We start from the raw sequence: 17,887 nt of genomic DNA on the forward strand, positions 1-17,887 counted from the left end.
TACCCTTTTTAGCAAGACAAATTAGGAAGATAGTCCCTAATATGGGATAGTCTTGAAGGGTAGAACTGGAGGCGCCTTGGAATCATATATAGTGATTTTAAATCATGTAACCCCAGTTGGGCAAGGTGGCTCATGCCTGTAATCCTAGCACTTTGGGAGGCCGAGAGGGGTGGATCCCTTGAGCTGAGGAGTTCAAGACCAGCCTGGGCAACATGGTGAAACCCCATCTCTACAAAAAATACAAAAATTAGCTGAATGTGGTGAAAAAAAATCATATCAACCCAATGTTTCCTCTTTAAAACAAGTATTTTGTAGTGCTTCCTTTGCTATCCTAAAACGAAATTTAGAGGAAATAGAATCCACTCATATACACAATTTAAAAAATAGATTTAACGTCCCAATTGTAACAAAAAGGGGAAAGAAAAGTAAAATCATAATAAAATGATATATTTTCATTATGTAAATGCTCAGACATGACTACACCAGAAGACATAATAAAGTAGTTAGTTGCTTGCACTTAGGCGTAGAATCTCCATGAATGCAGCAGCTATAAATGTGGACAGCTGTGTTTTTTGGCAATATAAATATCTCTGGCGGTGTTGCCATCAGTGAACTGATTTTCTGAAATTATGAACATGTCCTGATAAAATTCCAACCAAAGCAAAGCATAATCTTCCATCAATGTATATGTTGGTTGTATTCTTGGAAAAGTTAGTGTAAATGGAAACACCAAATCTCTGTGTATGTCGGAAACACAGAGTTATGTTCATGGCTCACCTATCTATAAAGAGTTTTCACCAGCTTCAGTGTGGGATGGGTCATTCCAAAGATGTGTGAGATGCAGGCCAATTATTTACCATGCTGAACTGTGCTGGGTAACATCCCTGGCCCCATCCATTAAATGCCATACTTCCTCCCCCATAACAATATTAGTAATAATTCATAGATTTCCCAAATCTCCTCTGATCTGATCATGCTTACCGACAACCACTGGAATGAATGGGTTTCTCTCTAGGGTCTCTTTCTTTTGGGAAGTTCTGTGGAGTCTGTGAAAAAGCAAAATCTGCATGTATTGTGCACCCATTGTGTGCAAGACCTGACCTGGAGACACAGAAACATAGCCTGATTTAGATGTGGAGCTGTGAAAGCTACGTGACCCCGCTCCATGGGTGCTAAGCTCCCAGGGGCCTCAGTCAGTGAGCATAGCCCCACCCACATCTTATCCTTGTCTGGGATGCCCCTTGCCTCTTCCTTCATGCCCCCAAATCCAAATCCTGGCTCAGATGCCACCTTCTCCTTCCAGGAGAAGGACACCCCATCCTCCTGCACTGGACGGGTTCTTTCTGTCTCTAGACTTTCATTGCCTGCAGTTGAGGGCTCTCTTAGGATACTTTCACAAGCTTGGACTGTAAGTCCATCTCCAGGCCTTCTCTCCTTGACAGAGTATGGGCTCCCTGAGGGCTGAGACTGGGTTCCCTGGCAGGGCTATGCTTGGGACCAGAGCACCAGCAACAGATCAATGAATGCTGGAACCAAGGGACTCACCTTAGCCAGGTACCCCTCTTTGTACACATCTTGTTCTTTTTATTTTTTATTTATTTATTTTATTTTTTTATTTTTTTGAGATGAAATCTCGCTCTGTGGCCCAGGCTGGAGTGCAGTGGCATGATCTTGGCTCACTGCAAACTCTGCTTCCTGGGTTCAAGCGATTCTCCTGCCTCAGCCACCCAGTAGCTGGGCCTACAGGTGTGTGCCACCACACCTAGCTAATTTTTGTATTTTTACTAGAGGTGGGGTTTTGCCATGTTGGCCAGGCTGTTCTTGAACTCCTGACCTCAGGTGATCCATCTGCCTTGGCCTCCCAAAGTGCTGGGATTACAGTGGGGAGCCACAGAGTCCATCCCTTGTTCTTTTTAATTTAGCAAATGGCTTCTGTTTTCTTGTCCTCACTCTCAGTCCTTATTGACTCTCAGGAGGTGCTCACTGTGCAGACATCACTCTCTCACTTGGAATCCAGCAGCTTGTTTGCTCTGACCAGTGCTGTAGGCCTGGCACGATTTATTGACCCCATTGCACAGATGTGTTGAGAGAAGTGTAAGATCACACAGCTGGCAAGTGGCAGAGCCAGAGCTCGCTCTCTGTGCTCCACCACTTTTGTCACTTAAACACTTCCAAGGCAGAGCCTCTTCCCTGGGGTGTCATTCATCCGTTTACTGACTCCTGATGTGGTGTCGGGCACTGTGGTCTCAGAGGTAGGTAAGGCCTGGGAGACCCCATTGTTTTCCCTCAGGGATTTTCCCTAGGGACCCCGTTGTTTTCCCTTAGGCAAGGCATGGAAGGGGAGCATCAGATGTCCCCTGGGAGGGTGTGGCCACTATTTCCCAGTAGGAGGTCACACCGGAGCAGCTGTCTCCCTTCTCCTTTGTACCTGTTTTTTTTTTTTTTTTTGCCAGTTTCAGTGAAATTCACTCTACAAGTATTTCTTGTGTGCCTGCTATGTGTGCTAGGCATTGTCCTAGTTGCTGGGGACACAGCAATGAACAAGACAGACAAAAATGTTTGCCCACATGAGTGACGTTCTAAGGAAGAAAGACAATAACTAAATAAGGAAAATAAGCAGCATGCTGTTCTATGCTCTGGAGGAAAACAAAGCTAGGTGAGGAGACAGGGAATGAGGCAGGGCTGAGGGGGGAACTTTGCTGTTTTTGGAGGGTGGTCCTAATGATGAGCTGACGTTTGAGCAGAGGCCTTAATGGAGGGAGGAGTGAGCCAGGCAGATATCTGGGGGAGGAAGTTTCCAGAGAGAGGGAAGAGCAAGTGCAAAGACCCCAAGGCTGGTGAGCTTGGCATGACTGTGGAACCCTATGGAGGCGAGTGTGGCGGGAGCAGAATAAGCGGGGAAAGAGTGGGAGGAAACGAGGTCAGAAAGGTGGGATTGCTGGGGGGTACCCAGTTCAGTACCAGTAAAGCCTAGTAAGCTGTGAGGGGCTGTGGGTTTTGCTCAGAGTGGGAGTAGACAGCAGCCTAGAACCTCCAACAGGGAACTTCAGAGGTGCATTTTCTCCCCTACCTCCAGTGAGTCACTCACTCCAGCATACCTTCTCTCCTAATCACCTCCCAAACCTGCCCCCTTCTCTGGATAGCCATTCCCACTGTTAGCTCTGTCCTGGCTGAGGGCTCCCACTCGACCCTGGGCCTCAGTCTCATCTCCCTCCAACAGGGTCTCTACACCATGGCCAGATTAGACCGTATGACCCTCCTCCCCCAACCCTTCTGTGTCTGGAATTGTGAATGTATTGATATCATCAGACAAGGGACTGACTGGAACAGAGACTGGGGAATCTGGGATGTGGGGATTGGGGCTGCTGGTAAGTGGGTTGTCATTTTGTCTGGGAGGCAGTGCAATGTGGTGCAGTGGGTGGCCCAAAGCCCCTCCCCCAACCCTCAACCAGCTCCTAATCCCCAGCCCTGTCTCTGGCTTCGGCAATGGCTCCCCCCAGAGGCACCTGCTTTATTTATGGCTTCTCCCCAACTCCCCACAGGCAGAGGAAAGTCCATTAGTGTGTTTGCAGACTCTGCCAGCTCTGAGCAGATGCAAAGCTTATTTGCAAACCGTCATTGCCCTGGCCTCCTCCAGAGACTCTCATGCTGGGCTCAGCCTTGTGCCTCCAAGAGCCACCTCCCTCAGGCAGCCACCGGGGCAAGCCGCTTTCCTGATTTCCCTAAGCATAGTCTTGGCTTGGAGTTGGGAAAATTAAATTAAATGCCACGAAGGAACCATAGCAGTGCATTGGGCCATGTTGACAGTAGAGAATGAAGTCCTCTCTGTCGATAGGAGTTCATTGTTCTGACATAAATTAGGGAGGCATTGAGAGAAAGTGGAAAAAGTCTTGACCTGAGAACCTGGGACCCAAGTTCAAGTCTCTGTTAGGCTGCTGAGTATCTTGGTGATTTGGGGCAACAGTTTATTGCCTTCTGGGCCTCAGTTTCCAAGCTGCACAAGGAGCTGTAGACAGGCTTGGAATCCACTCCAAGCTCCAGAATTCTCTGATTTGAATTTTGGGGATGTTTCTTTCATCCAATGAGCTGGGGACAAAGTGATTTGTCCAAAATGGCTTGGTAATTCTGAAATTGCCTGGAGATTGGCCTCACTGGGGTACAAGGCACTGAGGAGTTGAGACACCAGGGCTCTCAGTCTCACCTGGCCTGATAACTCTGCTGTGTGACCCTGGGCAGGCCACTTTCCGTCTCTGAGCCCATTTTCTCATCTGCAAAATGGGAATCGTAATCTCCTGCCCATCTCCTGAGATTATCATGAGAATCAGATAAGCTGATGAATGTTTCATATTCCACAGGAATATGTATTTGAGGGGTGCGATTATTATCATTTTGTCGCTGTTATCCTTTTCAGATGTCTAGGCATGCACACTTGCCAGTGTAATACAAGAATATGCCCCTATAGGGTACAGAGCCCAAACACGTCAATTTAACTACATAAAAGGGAAATAAGGGTGCTTCCATGAATAATGAAGAGCCCTTCTTATAATTTGTGCTTGTTCAGTTCCACACCCTCATAAATCCACCATTCCTGTGTGTGTGTTTGGTGGAAAAACACACCACAGACATACACAAAAGCCTCTTGAGTTCTTTTCAACTGGGATGGGAGATGACACACGTTGGCAGACAGAGGCTGATCTCTGTGTATCCAAGAGGAGTCGAGCCAGTCCGAGTACATCTAACAGGTCAAGCTCTGAAATGAAGAAGCAATAAGCCAGTGAAATGGTACTATCACCGAAACATGATTGATCAATTGAATTCTATCAGAGACAGTGGACAGTGAGATTAACTCAGGCCTGATAGGTTCAATGAGTTAAAGCATGATGTTCATTTCAGCTTCATTTCACCAGTCTTTGCTTGTGAAATTGGTCAATCAATAGAGGTTGAAGATCATATATATATATATAGATATCGGGGACCATCTTATGGGGAATATAATCTTGGTAGTTGGCTCCTGGCTGGGGCTGCCTGCTGCGGGTAATGGAGACAGAACAGGGACTCCATCAGCCCCATCGAAATGGCCTGATACCTTCTCCAAATGAAAAGTATTTTTGGATCTCTGATGATTTATCCTTTTTTTCCTCCCTCTCACTTTGATCTATGACAAAACCCATATCCATCTTGGAGAAATATAGTGATTTCTCCTGAAAACATTTGTGCAATGATCAGATAGATACACTTCAAATACGAACCTTCTTTTTAGTTATAGCGTCCTTGGGAAAAAATACAGACAGTAATTTAAAAACTCAAATAGGGGTAATGCAAAGATATCAGAGTAAATATGATTTTTAAACCCTTTTATTTATTTATTTATTTATTTCTGTGCAGTGGGGGATGGGAGAGAGACTGCTGTGTGCATGAAGGCCATAAAAGGGATGTATGCATCCCTTCCAGGTCCTTCCAGGTATAATTAAAATGAAGCCTTTCACATTCTTTGATCTCATTTAAAAGCACAATTCACAGAAACAAATCACCCTTTTGCTCCTAGTATTATTTCATTTGCTTCAGAATATTTTCACTATGGCGGTTAACATCCTTTCTAATTAGTGTGCATATCCCTCTGTAAGGTGGAGTAATTAGGGACTACTGTATGAGGTAATGGACTTGGACAGTATGGATTAGAGAGAACAGACTTGCCCTGTGGCAATGCACCAGGTATTACTTCCTTTCTGCCTCTCGTTTGAGGTCATCTTGATTCATTTTAGCACAAAGAAATCCCATCTCTTCATACCAACACCATGAGAGCTTCAATAATGTATTTGCACTGTTTGTATATCAGAGTGTATATTAGGTTCTGGATAATGGATAGTGATGCTGAACAGCTCGACAGAGAGGAAGAGCCCCTCACACTTCACGCCCTTTCCCCTCCTCCAACTCCTGAATTCTAATCATGCTGAATTATAGCCGTTTCCCTGCACCATGCTTTCTGTGCCTCCAGGCTGTTGCAGATGCTGTTCCCTCTGGTTGGAATGCAATTCCTCTTCCCTGGGCATTTCTTTGGCTAACTCCATCCTTAAGACTCAGGGTAAGGCTGGACATGGTGGTTCATGCCTGTAATCCCAGCACTTTGGGAGGCCAGCCTGGCCAACATGGTGAAACCCCTTCTCAACTTAAAATACAAAAAATTAGCCAGGTGTGGTGGTGCATACCTGTAGTCCCAGCTACTTGAGAGGCTGAGGCAGGAGAATCGCTTGAACCTGGGAGGTGGAGGTTGCAGTGAAACAAGATGGTGCCATTGCACACTCCAGCCTGGATGACAGGGTGAGACTCCATCTCACAAAAAAACAAAAAACAAAAAAAACCCCAAAAAACAAACAAAAAAAGACTCGGGCTACATTTTTTCCAGGGGGCCTTTCTTGGGCTACACTTGCCCCTAGTCTGGATTAAGTGGAGTGAGTTAGTGTAGGGCTAGGAGCAGACTCTGGAACCAGACTGCTTGAGTTTGGACCCTAGCTTCTCCACTTCTTAGCTGTGTGATCTTGGGCAAGTTACTCTTCTTTTTCTTCCTTCCCCCCACCCCCCCAATCTTTAGATCTTGTGACTAGGCAAGTTATTTAACCCCCACCTCAGTTTCCTCATCTGTAAAATGGGAAGAAGCAATAACAGACTTGACATCTTAGGGTTTTTGTGAGGATCCAATAGGGAAGGTGCTTAGAACAGTGTCTCGCAGAGTGAGCCTGAATAGGGTCTGGCCACTTGCATTAGGCTCCCAGGGCTGTGTCTGCTTCTCAGGCTCCTAGCACTTATCGCACTACACTGCAATTATTCACTTGTCTTCATCCTCCAGTAGGGGACGGGGCTAAGACTTGAAGCTCTCTCTAGCTCTGGTGGGAAGGGCAGGGCCAGATACCCAGTATGTAGCTCAGGGATCAACGGATCCAGGAGGCTTGAGGCAGGAGTCAGAGGCCTCATGTCCAAGCTCACCTTGAATCTGCTGTCTGGCCCCTGACAGATCCCTTTGCCATCTGGCCTCCCGTTTGCCATCCTCGAATGTGGAATCACCAGCCCTTGGGGCCTTTCCCACACTGACAGCCTGTGACTCATTGGGTAACACCCGGCACAATCAGATTCACTCTGGTCAAACCTGAACGTATTTGGCAATTTTACAATTTCGCATTTTCCTTCTCCGAGAAGAAAGATTGAGTGAAACTAATGGCTGAATAATGGTAGTTTCAGTGGAATTTTTCTCCATGCCACCTTGATTTTTCTTAGTCTGCAGCCCCAGTTTAGGACAGGATTTAGAAAATGACTCAGAACATTGGTTTTTGTTCCGGGCTACCAAGGGACATTTAGAGCCCGGCCACCCTCATCCCTAGCATGGGGTCTGGCTCATAGTAGATGTCCTAGAAGCGTTTGCCAACTTAACCTGGTTGCCTGTACCCGGAATCCCATCTCTTACCTTGGCATCTTGTTTCCCAGGCCTGGCTCTGATCGTCCCTTCTCCAGGACCCCCCTCCCTATTGTTAGTCATCTCTGGATCACTCTAAGCACCCCAAACAGCACCATGCAGAGAATAGAAGCTCTGTAATGAGTTTGAGCTTGAGTCTGTGAACAGCATTTTGTTGTTGTTGTTGGACTCTGAGCAATATATGACTTGCTGCATTTTCTTTTTGGTATATGCTGCCAGGGAGCTTAGAGCTCAACTGAGTTTAGTAGTTTATCATCCACTCTAGTTCAAAATTTTATGAACAGCCTCAAATCTGTCTTAGAAGTAGGCGAGACATAAACTCTTAGTTGCTTCACTTTTTCCTCCTCTGAGATCACTGATATAATAGAGGCCACTCCTGAGTTCTCTGATGAAACCAGCGACTGTCCTAGTGCTGAATTCTTCTGAGCCATACAGCCCTGCAAGCCCTCAAGCCTTCCTAGCTTAATAATTCAGTCAACAAACATTCATTAGCATCTCCTATGCTTGAGGTAAATGGCACATGGGCTCTGCCCTCAGCGCATACTTTAGCAGGGGAAAAAAATACTAATTCTGGAAACAGCTAATGTTTATTGAGCACTTACTATGTGTCAGGAGTTATGCTAAGTATTTTACATGTATTCTCATTAAATTATTTTGTCAACTCCAGATACTATTATTATCCCACTTTACAGATAAGAAAATTGAGGATTAGAGCAGTTAAAGAAGTTGCTCAAGGCTGGGCGTGGTGGCTCACACCCGTAATCCCAGCACTTTGGGAGCCCAAGGCGGATGAATCACGAGGTCAGGAGATCAAGACCATCCTGGCTAACATGGTGGAACCCCGTCTCTACTAAAAATGCAAAAAATTAGCCGGGAATAGTGGCGGGCGCCTGTAGTCCCAGCTACTGGGGAGGCCAAGGCAGGAGAATGGCGTGAACCCGGGAGGCGGAGCTTGCAGTGAGCCGAGATCGCACCACTGCACTCCAGCCTGGGCAACAGAGCGAGACTCCGTCTCAAAAAAAAAAAAAAAAAAAAAAGAAATTGCTCAAATATCATGGGCTTGTGAGAGACAGAGTTCTGGAATTCGAACCCGGGCCCGCATGAGTTCAGAGTGCCTAGGCTTCCCCACTGTTCTGCACCGGGTCTGCCACAGTGCCCAACTTCACTTTAGCACATGTGGGAGCTGTGCGAGCGCTCTGCTGTGTTATCTTGGGCAAATTACTTCATCTCTCTCTGCCAGCTTCCTTAACTGTAAAGTGGAGGTTCCAAGAGGACTGAGTTCACAGAATGGTTTGTGAAGAGTAAAATCCAGGCCATAGTGGTGGCCCATGCAACGTGCTGAGGACACCCAGAAGAAAGGGTGGTGAATTCAGCCTTTGGATTTGGAGGCAGGCTTCAGAGAGGAGGCAGCTTTTAGACTGAGTCTTGCTGGGCAGGAGGGAAGGGCATGCCAGCAGAGGGAGCAGAATGTCCAGGGGCACTGGGGAGCAGTGGTGAAGAGACACGAAGGCTGACAAACGGCCTGCTGGGATGGCATTGTGGGGTGAAGTGGGGGGTGACCCTGACTAGAGGGGCAGGTCGTCGAGGCCTCGGGGGCTCAGGCTTTGTCCCCGGGGAGCCTTGGAAGGGTTTTCTTGATGAAAATGAGGATGACAGCAGCTAGCATTATTTGGACACTAAACTCTCTGCCAGGTGCCGTGTTAAAGTGTCATGGAGATTATCTCATTTAATTCTTATAAAAGCCCCATGAATTGTCCTGCATACTGTTGTTTTCAGTTTACAGATGAGGAAACTGAGGGCTTTCATCTTAGCAGCTGACAGGAAGAGTAAAAGGAGGTGTCCCGAGTGCTGGATCTGCAGATAAGGGACCTAGGTACAAATCCCAGCGTTGCCACTTTGAGCTGAGGGACCTCAGTGACTCAAGCTCTCTGAGCCTCTGTTTTCTCATCTGTAAAGTGGAATAAGAATACATACTTCATAGAGATGTTCTGAAGGTCAAAGAAACTGAAGGATGCACAAATAACTTGGCTCAGTGCCTGACACTGAACAGCGCTCTATCCGGGGTGAGAACAGGGGGTGTGGGGGAGCTTTGCAGCCCTGTTATCTCTGTCAGCCCCACTTCATTCTTTGCTAGGGACAGACAATGCTCTCTCAGTCTTGCACAAGGAGTTTTGCTAACATAGCCCCAGAACAAATCCCTTGGCTTCCTATCCCTTTTAAAAAATTATTTGGTTTTTTTTTTTTAGAGACAGAGTCTTGTTCTGTCACACAGGCTAACGTGCAGTGGCGCCATCGTAGCTCACCGAAGCCTTGAACTCCTGGGCTCAAGCAATCCTCTTGCCTCAACCTCTCAAGTAGCTGGGACTACAGGCCTGCACCACCACACCCCAGCTAACTTTTAAATTTTATTATTATTATTATTTTTGAGACACAGTCTTACTCTGTTGCCCAGGCTGGAGTGCAATGGCATGATCTTGGCTCACCACAACCTCCGCCTCCTACGTTCAAGTGATTCTCTTGCTTCAGCCTCCCGAGTAGCTGCAGGCATGTGCCACCACACCTGGCTAATTTTTGTATTTTTAGTAGACAGGGTTTTACCATATTGGCCAGGCTGGTCTTGAACTCCTGACCTCAGGTGATCCGCCCGCCTTGGCCTCCCAAAGTGCTGGGATTACAGGCATGAGCCACCATGCCCAGCCATTTAAAAATTTTTTTTTTTTAGAGATGGGGGTCTCGCCATGTTGCCAAGGCTGGTCTTGAACTCCTGGCCTCAAGTGATCCTCCCACCTCAGCCTCCCAAAGTGCTGGGATTATAGGCAGGAACCACTGCTCTCAGCCTGAAATAATCCTTTAAAGTTACAAATTAGCATGGTCTGAATTTGGTGGGTGTCTACTTTATAGGTTGTTTTGAGAATTAGCCATTGCAGCCACCTGAAGATGCCAATTCCAAGCTCATTGGACTCACTTGACCCAAACTGGAAAAATGCCCCAAGTCACATCATTTCATCTTGCCAGTCACCCCAGCTCTGTACTCCTGTGGCAGATGACCATCAGGACCTGCTCTGTCCCCCATCTTCACAAGGGAGGCAAGTCTAGGCATGCAGGCAGTGCCAGAGGCCTGTGGTTACAAGCAGCAAACTGGGCCGATCTAGAGACAGCCCTGGACCCTGGGGTAAGGTGGGGGTGTTGTAGTGCATAAAACAGGAATGGGATCTGGGAGTTATTTTCACAGTTTTTCCTCTCCTTTCCTTTCCTTTCCATTCTTTCTTTCTTCTTTTTTTTTTTTGAGACTGAATCTTGCTCTGTCACCCAGGCTGGAGTACAATGGCACAATCTTGGCTCACTGCAACCTCCATCTCCTGGGTTCAAGAGATTCTCGTGCCTCAGCCTCCTGAGTAGCTGGGATTACAGGCTCCCGCCACCACGCCTGGCTAATTTTTGTATTTTTAGTAGAGACGGGGTTTCACCATGTTGGCCAGGCTGCTCTCGAACTCCTGACTCAAGTGATTTGCCTGCCTCGGCCTCCCAAAGTGCTGGGATTATAGGCATATGCCACTGTGCCCAGCCTATTTTCATAGTTTCAAACAGCTTAAGAGTAAATATATCCCTGTGAAGAAAAAGGATTTATTCCTGTCTCTGACTTTCCCCCAGCACTCCCACCACCCCCAACCAACAGGCCTCTCATCACAGGAGTGCTCATTCAAGAGGATGGGATCCCCTTGGTTGGCTCAGGCAGTCTCTTAGCGGTGGGATGGATCATAGCCAGGGAGTCCCCTATAAAGACTGCACAACAACCAAAATGGGAAAATAAGTCCATGCTCATTTAATACTACTTAGCACACAAAATCTAGGTGGATTTTGGTGGAGAAAGGGGTTAGAAATGACCAACTCAGCTACCTTAGCTTTCTACTGGGGTCTCTGAGGCTCAGAGAGGGAGAGGAACTTGCCTGGGCCCACACAGCAAGTAACAGCAGAGCTGGGGCTAGAACCCGGGACTGCTGGCTCCCAACCCTTTTTCCACTGGGCCCTGCCACTGCCCTGCCATGCTAAGGAGCAGCTGTGAGGATGAAGGAAGCTGTATAAGGGCTCTGGCTTTGGCCTGGGTTCTGCAGAGAAACTGGACTCTGAGAAAGGCTGGAGGCTGACCTGGCGGCTCTAGCCTCTTTTCCTGGGGCTCTTCAGCCTCCAGATGGGGTTACATCCCAAACGCCATGATGCTAGGAGGGATTTCAGACATTCCTGTTTGTTTTTATATTTTTCCTCCTAGTGAGCATCTGCAGACATAAAGCGCATGATGATTTTTAAAGAAACAAACCAGAACCCTCCAAGAAAAATGCAAAACCCCTGAATCTGCTGTGCTCTGAAGAAAATGCAATGGGTTTATGATCTTTTAAGACACACAAGAGACAGCTTTCTCTTGACAGATGGGAATCTGAGGCTATTTTGCTTCTTCCCTTTTTGCGTGACCAGGCCCGATTGTGTAAAGCTTTTAGCTTCAAAGCTGGGTTGTGAATAACATTGGTTTAACCTGAAATTTAAAGCCAGCATTTCTTTGCTCCCCGAGACGGGGCTTCCTGCCCCTTGCTCCCCTGAAGCTAGCTTCCAGAATGTTAATTCTATGAGCCATGGTTGACTAAGCCCAGCACTGGGTCTATTACATATTATTTGATTTGGAGTAGAAAAAAAAGATTTAAAGATACCATGCCCCCTGTACACCTTTGTACTTTTGCCCGTGTCTGTCCATATATTTAAGCATACCATTCACTTTGTGAGTTCAGACTTTTCTCCCTGGAATAAAATGGGTCTGAGCATTTCTGTAGCCTGCCTCCAAGACCACATTCTCCAATTAAGTCAGACAGCATCTTCATGGTGCAGATGAGAAATGCTACGGAAGCTTACACTGGAGGCCTGGAGGTTCAGACCTGCCCTTGTGCAAGGGCTGATTTTTGGGATTAATTTTTATAGCTGTCTCTGAGCATATAATCTGTTTGTTGGTTCATTCTCACTGAGTACCCACTGTGTGCGACACCAGAGGCAGGACAGAGGGTCCCCTCTTAAGACCATGCGCCTTTTCAGTCAGAGTACTTATCTTGGTTGATACTTGTACCTTTACTGGTCCGATTATTTTTCAGTTACTGTTTGCCACCTCCTCTGGACATAACTCCATGAGGACAATGGCTGGCTCAGCTTTTGCCCATCACTGTGTCCCTGGCATTAGCACTCACTAAGCTTGGTGGAGGGAAGAATGATGAATGTGTGAGGTCAAATGGAGGGATCCTGACATTTTCAGACAGACATGCAGAGTGATGGTGCTTGTCACACTTGTCACAGGTAGTACCAATTCATTCATTTCTTCCACAGATATTCGCTTTGGAGGAGAGAGAGATGAATTACCTCCCACCTTTACCCCGAAGGTAGCTCATAGCACAGTGTGGGAGTGAAGGGCCCAGGGGATGTGGTTCCTAAAATAAGGGAGAAAGTGGTCAGAGCCCTAAGAATGGGAGCTGGAGGACCAGCTGGGGCATGAAGGAAGGCATCCTGGAGGAGGAGACATGTGTGCTTCTGGCTGTGTCTGTTTGGAGAACAATGCCCGTGTCCATGGGAGATGGTTTCCATTCCATATGCGCACAGTGAATCACCTGCGGCTGAACAGGTGAATCAGCAGATCCACCTTCAAACACCCACAAATGCAAGCTCCTACCTCCCCTGGCCCCTAGTTTCTACCAAAAGAGGAGGCTTGGGAGCAGAGTTTAGAAAGCATGGCCTGACCTGAAGGAACGAGCGATTCGGGCCCTGGGACTGAGAAATGTGGAGGGCACATGTTTCCCCAGCCCTTCCTGTAGCTCCTCAAGACTCCTGCAGCAAGGCTCAGATCCTCCCTCTGGCCCCTGGGGCTGTCTGGCTCAATCCCTCCCAGCCTCTCCAGATTCTCCTGGGGCCTCTTCCCTCTCTCCCTCTGTTCCTTTCACCCCCTTCTCTCAGGGCCTTTGTACGAGCGTCTCCTCGGTCTGCCCCACCCCCTCTCCCTGGTCACTCCTTACGGTTCCATGCAGTTCCTCTTGGAGACTTCCCTGATTCCTCCCACAGGAGGCCACTCCCCTCTCCATTACACATGGTCACATGGATACATTTTTATGCTCTCTTTTCACCCTAGCATCAGTCACCGTTGTTTGTAATCCTATGTTTATTCCTGTGATCACTTGACTAAAGTGGGCTGCCCTCTCTAGACTGGAGAGAGAGAGGCTTGTCTTGGTCATCACTGTATCCCCTGTTTTTGTTTATTTTTTAAATGTATTTACTTAAAAATATTACCTGATACAGAGTAAATATTTTATCAATATTTGTTAAACCAATGAATAACTAATTATGTGTTTTGGAGTGTCCAAATCCTTCTTAAGGAAATGACAGACACTATTGCCTTTATTTCCCTAGTAAAGAAAGCAAGCGAGGTGCTGGTGGGGTGAGAGTGGTGAGGGGAATCGCGGGACAGGGTGAATGCCCGGAGAGGCGGGCTCTGCCCAGCTCGCAGCCCTTCGAGGGCAGTCCACCCACCTCGGCCTCCCAGGTGCCGGAATTACAGGCATGAGCCACCGCGCCTGGCAGCCTAGATATCCTTACAGGCTCAGCTGACAGAGGCTATGGCTGACTCTCAAAGAACCAGAGCAGGACGCAGCCAGTCTGCTTCTGGGGAGACTGCAGAGAGGGGCGCGTGTCCAGCGAGGCTGCCTGTGCTGAGTCTGTGTGGTGTCCTCAGGGGGAGGGTCTCCTAACACCCCCTGTGTGTACACTTGAGGGCCTGTGTGCCCTGAGCCTTTACTCTGTGCTGGGCTCTACTGGGTGACCAGACAGTGACCTTGCCCCCAGGGGCCCTCAGTGGAGCCACCCTCTCTGAGCTTTGGGCTCTGAGCTGTGGAAAGAGCCTGGCCCATGAGTCCCGGGGGAGAGGGATCAAGCCTGAGGACTCCTCTGGGAGGATGGCCTGGCTGGCTGAAGAGACGCCCCTTAGAGGGGCAGAGTTGAGGGGATCTGATGGAGCAGCCTGGGTGGGCCGGAGGAGCTGGGCACTGCCCTGCTGGGGACAGAGCCAGGCCTCAGCGGGAGTTGTTAGGAGATGGCTGACAGGAAGGAGGCTTCACTGAGTTTTGGGCCCGGCTGGCAGGGTCAGGGCTGGGAAGTATAACTGAAGCTGGTGGAGGGAGAAGCTCTTGAAAGTGGATGGGCCCCTTCTGACAAGGAGGAACTTGGTGGTGTCCTGGGGACCAAGGCCCACGTCATGCTTTAGCAGGAGTGACTGGGACCAGGATGACTGGGCAGAGCCACAGCTGAGTAGGAAAAACTGAGCCATCTTTCCTGGTGTGCGTGTGCATGTGTGTGTGCATGTGTGTGTGTGCATAGAACCTTTGAGAAAAGGATCGTTTGGTGGGTGCTGACCAATGGAAGAACACTGCTGGGCAGACAGACTGGGCCGTGAGCTCCCATACCTGCTAGTCTAGGTGACCTTGTGGGAATGGTCCCCATGGGGATGGGCCATGATGGGAGAAGGGTCTCTGAGGATGATGTCCTGTGGGCAGGAGCAGGCACCTGTCTTGTGGAAGGCCAGGGTCACGGGCTGCCAGAGGAGGGGCCTAGGCTTCAGGCTGGGGAACGTTGGTCAGAGAGACCAACTTCTGCCTTGGCCCACATGTGGGGGTATCTGGTCACTCAGGCTGTGGCCCAGCCTACAGTATCCTCTTGGGTCAAAATTGGTGGGGAATCCATTTTCTCGGAGGGCTCATGAGCTGCCTCCGAAGGCCCTTCCTATAGAGGATGCTGGGTCCTCTGAGCCTGTTGGCTTCTATAAGGGATCCGAAAGGCCAAAACTCAAAGCTGCTATCTTTGTTCAAATGTCAGCCCTGCATTGCCGTTGTCCCCAGATAAGTACAGTTGAGGAAGCATTGACTTTTGACTGAGTCTTGGTGACACCACATCTCACTGCTTCATGGTCTTTAGTCTGGCCTCATTCCTCACATGGGTGGGAGCTTGACGTGATGGATGAAGTCTAGTCTAGGGCAGCAGTGCGCTGGTGGGGGCAGGGGTCAGACAAGGCCTTGAGTAAGGGCACCTTTCAGCATGAGAGCAGACCCACGCTGGTTTTCCCCAGGGCTTCCTGACTGCAAAGGCAGATGCCTCACCTCTGGACCTGGGTTTCAAGAAGCCTCTGGTCAGCCTTGCATGAGCAATATGGTCCCAGAGAGCCCTGGGGAATGATGTACCCCCGAGGCCATTTCCTCACGGGAAACATTTGCCCTCTGTGCTTGATTTTATTTTGAACAGTTCAAGCTTGAGGCTCAACAGAAGATATTTCATCCCATTTGTTTCTTTATTGATAATTCGTAATATTTCTTTTGACATGTAAGCATCATCACCAGAGACTGTTACAGTGTGAATAGCTAACAATACAGAACACAGAGGGAATTTAATCTTATACTTAGTTAATTTACATTTTGTAATAAGCAGTACATTCAAACTTCTGAAACCAAACCAAACCAAAGAAAAACATGCCATGAAAAGTCTGTCCCCCTCACCTCCACTCACTCACTTCCTACCTCCCTGAATGAGCAACCACTGTGCATGTTTCTCATATATCCTTTGGAGAGATTTATATTGCACATCGTCTTATTTTCTTCCTTTTTTACACAAAAGGTTGTACATTATACATGCTGTGCTGTACCTTGTTTTTTATTTTTTAACATAACAATATATCTTGAAGATCTTTTCATATCAATTCACAGAAGGAAGCCTCATTCCTTTTCAGCTGCTGCACAGTTTTCCATTATGCAAGTATGCCTGGCTGAGTTAACCAACACCCCACAAATAAACTCTTGGGTTGTTTCCAGTCTTTTGCTACAAGAACCTTGTACATACATCACTTCTCACATGTGTAAGTTGAGCTGTAAAATAAATTCCCAGAAGTGCAATCGCTATATCAAAGGGAATGTGCATTTGTGGCTTTGATAGATTTGTCGACTTGTCTAGCACAGGTGTTGTTACCACTTCCACCAGAATTATATGAGAGTCCCGTTTTCCTACAGTCTTCCTAGCACAGTGTTTCACTGACCGGTCACATGATGTGGTAGCAAATGTCCAGGGTAAGGACCTCAACTCTGGGAAAAACTGTACCTCCCGGGAAGGTCTTTAGGACAGGAGGGGCAGGAGCACTGGATGACTAAGCCTGTGGGTCAGCCCAAGCTCGAATCCTCAGGCAAACCAATAAATCTCTCTAGGTCTCAGTCTTCTCATCTGCAAAGTGGGGAAAATAACCTACCTTGAGGGTCATCATGAGGATTAGATGACATGATGCATGTCAAAAGGGCTTTGCACAGTCCCTGGCACATGGCTGCGGGAGGCTGACTCTGAACTTACCAGCAGGTGACCTTGGGAAAGGCAGTGCCTTACCTGAGCCCCTGCTGGTGTATTCTCTGGTCAGGGAGGGAGTTGGGGTCAGGTCCTCTTCATAGTCTCAGGGTCTGACCTGTCTTTCTTTAGCAACGTGTATAACCTCCACTCACCCTTCCTCTCTCCTGCTCATCAAAGGTATTCAGGAGTCTCCGGTGCCGAACGGCCACTCACTTCCGGGCAGAGATTTCCTCCGGAAGCAGATGCGGGGAGACTTGTTCACACAGCAGCAGCTGGAGGTGCTGGACCGCGTGTTTGAGAGGCAGCACTACTCAGACATCTTCACCACCACAGAGCCCATCAAGCCCGAGCAGGTACGCCTCGTGATGCACGCCCACCACACCTGCCACCGCCACACCGGCCCAGCCAGGTTCCTGAAGGCAGAGGCATCTGGCGGGGTGTGGGTGAGGGCACACCAGGTTCTGCTCAGAGAGGTCTCTTCAGTGTTCTTGGCCAAACTTGGGCAGTCGCTACATCCTACAAGGTCGGGAGGGCTTGTCTGGGCCTCCAGTGGCTTCTTGCCCTGGTGCCTCTGTCGCTGGCCAGCCAGGGGGTGGGTGACTTCTCTGGCTGCTCTGGTGTCCTTTCCAAGGGCTCTTTGGACAGAAGGGTGTAATGATCTTTCGGGCCACGTAAGGTGGTCTTGGGTCAGTATCTTGTCAGTCAGGGTGTTGGTGGAAATATGTAACCAGCACGCGGCCTGGGGGCTCACCGGCCGTGAACAATGGAATGACGGAGCGGGTGGGCATCCCACTGTCTGCCCTCTCACCAGGTCGCCTTGTCATGCTCTTAGTGACTGAATCCAAAATTCTGGAGATAAAGAAATGTCTCATTGCACAAACTCCCACCTGGGTTATTTGCAAGAGAGGGAGAAAGCAGGAGGGCCAGCCCTGGCTGACTGGCTGTCTGCTATACCCTGGGCAGTGTAGTCACTACCTGTGGCTATAGAGATGAGATCACGAGGCTCGGCCCAGTGAGAGGCTCTTG

At 48.5% G+C, this 17,887-nt stretch overlaps 1 protein-coding gene across 8 annotated transcripts in view; it reads left to right on the forward strand.

The window, feature by feature from the left end:
- The window catches only part of PAX5 (paired box 5), a 203,090-nt gene that overhangs the window by 50,809 nt on the left and 134,394 nt on the right, over positions 1–17,887 (forward strand). For all 8 annotated transcript variants that reach the window (XM_001169207.8, XM_063787843.1, XM_063787844.1 and 5 more), the window contains exon 6: positions 17,039–17,214. In XM_001169207.8, the coding sequence (XP_001169207.1) occupies positions 17,039–17,214 (176 nt within the window). The remainder of the gene's footprint in view (positions 1–17,038; positions 17,215–17,887) is intronic.

Source organism: Pan troglodytes, chromosome 11, assembly GCF_028858775.2.
Source record: "Pan troglodytes isolate AG18354 chromosome 11, NHGRI_mPanTro3-v2.0_pri, whole genome shotgun sequence".
NCBI lineage: Eukaryota > Metazoa > Chordata > Mammalia > Primates > Hominidae > Pan > Pan troglodytes.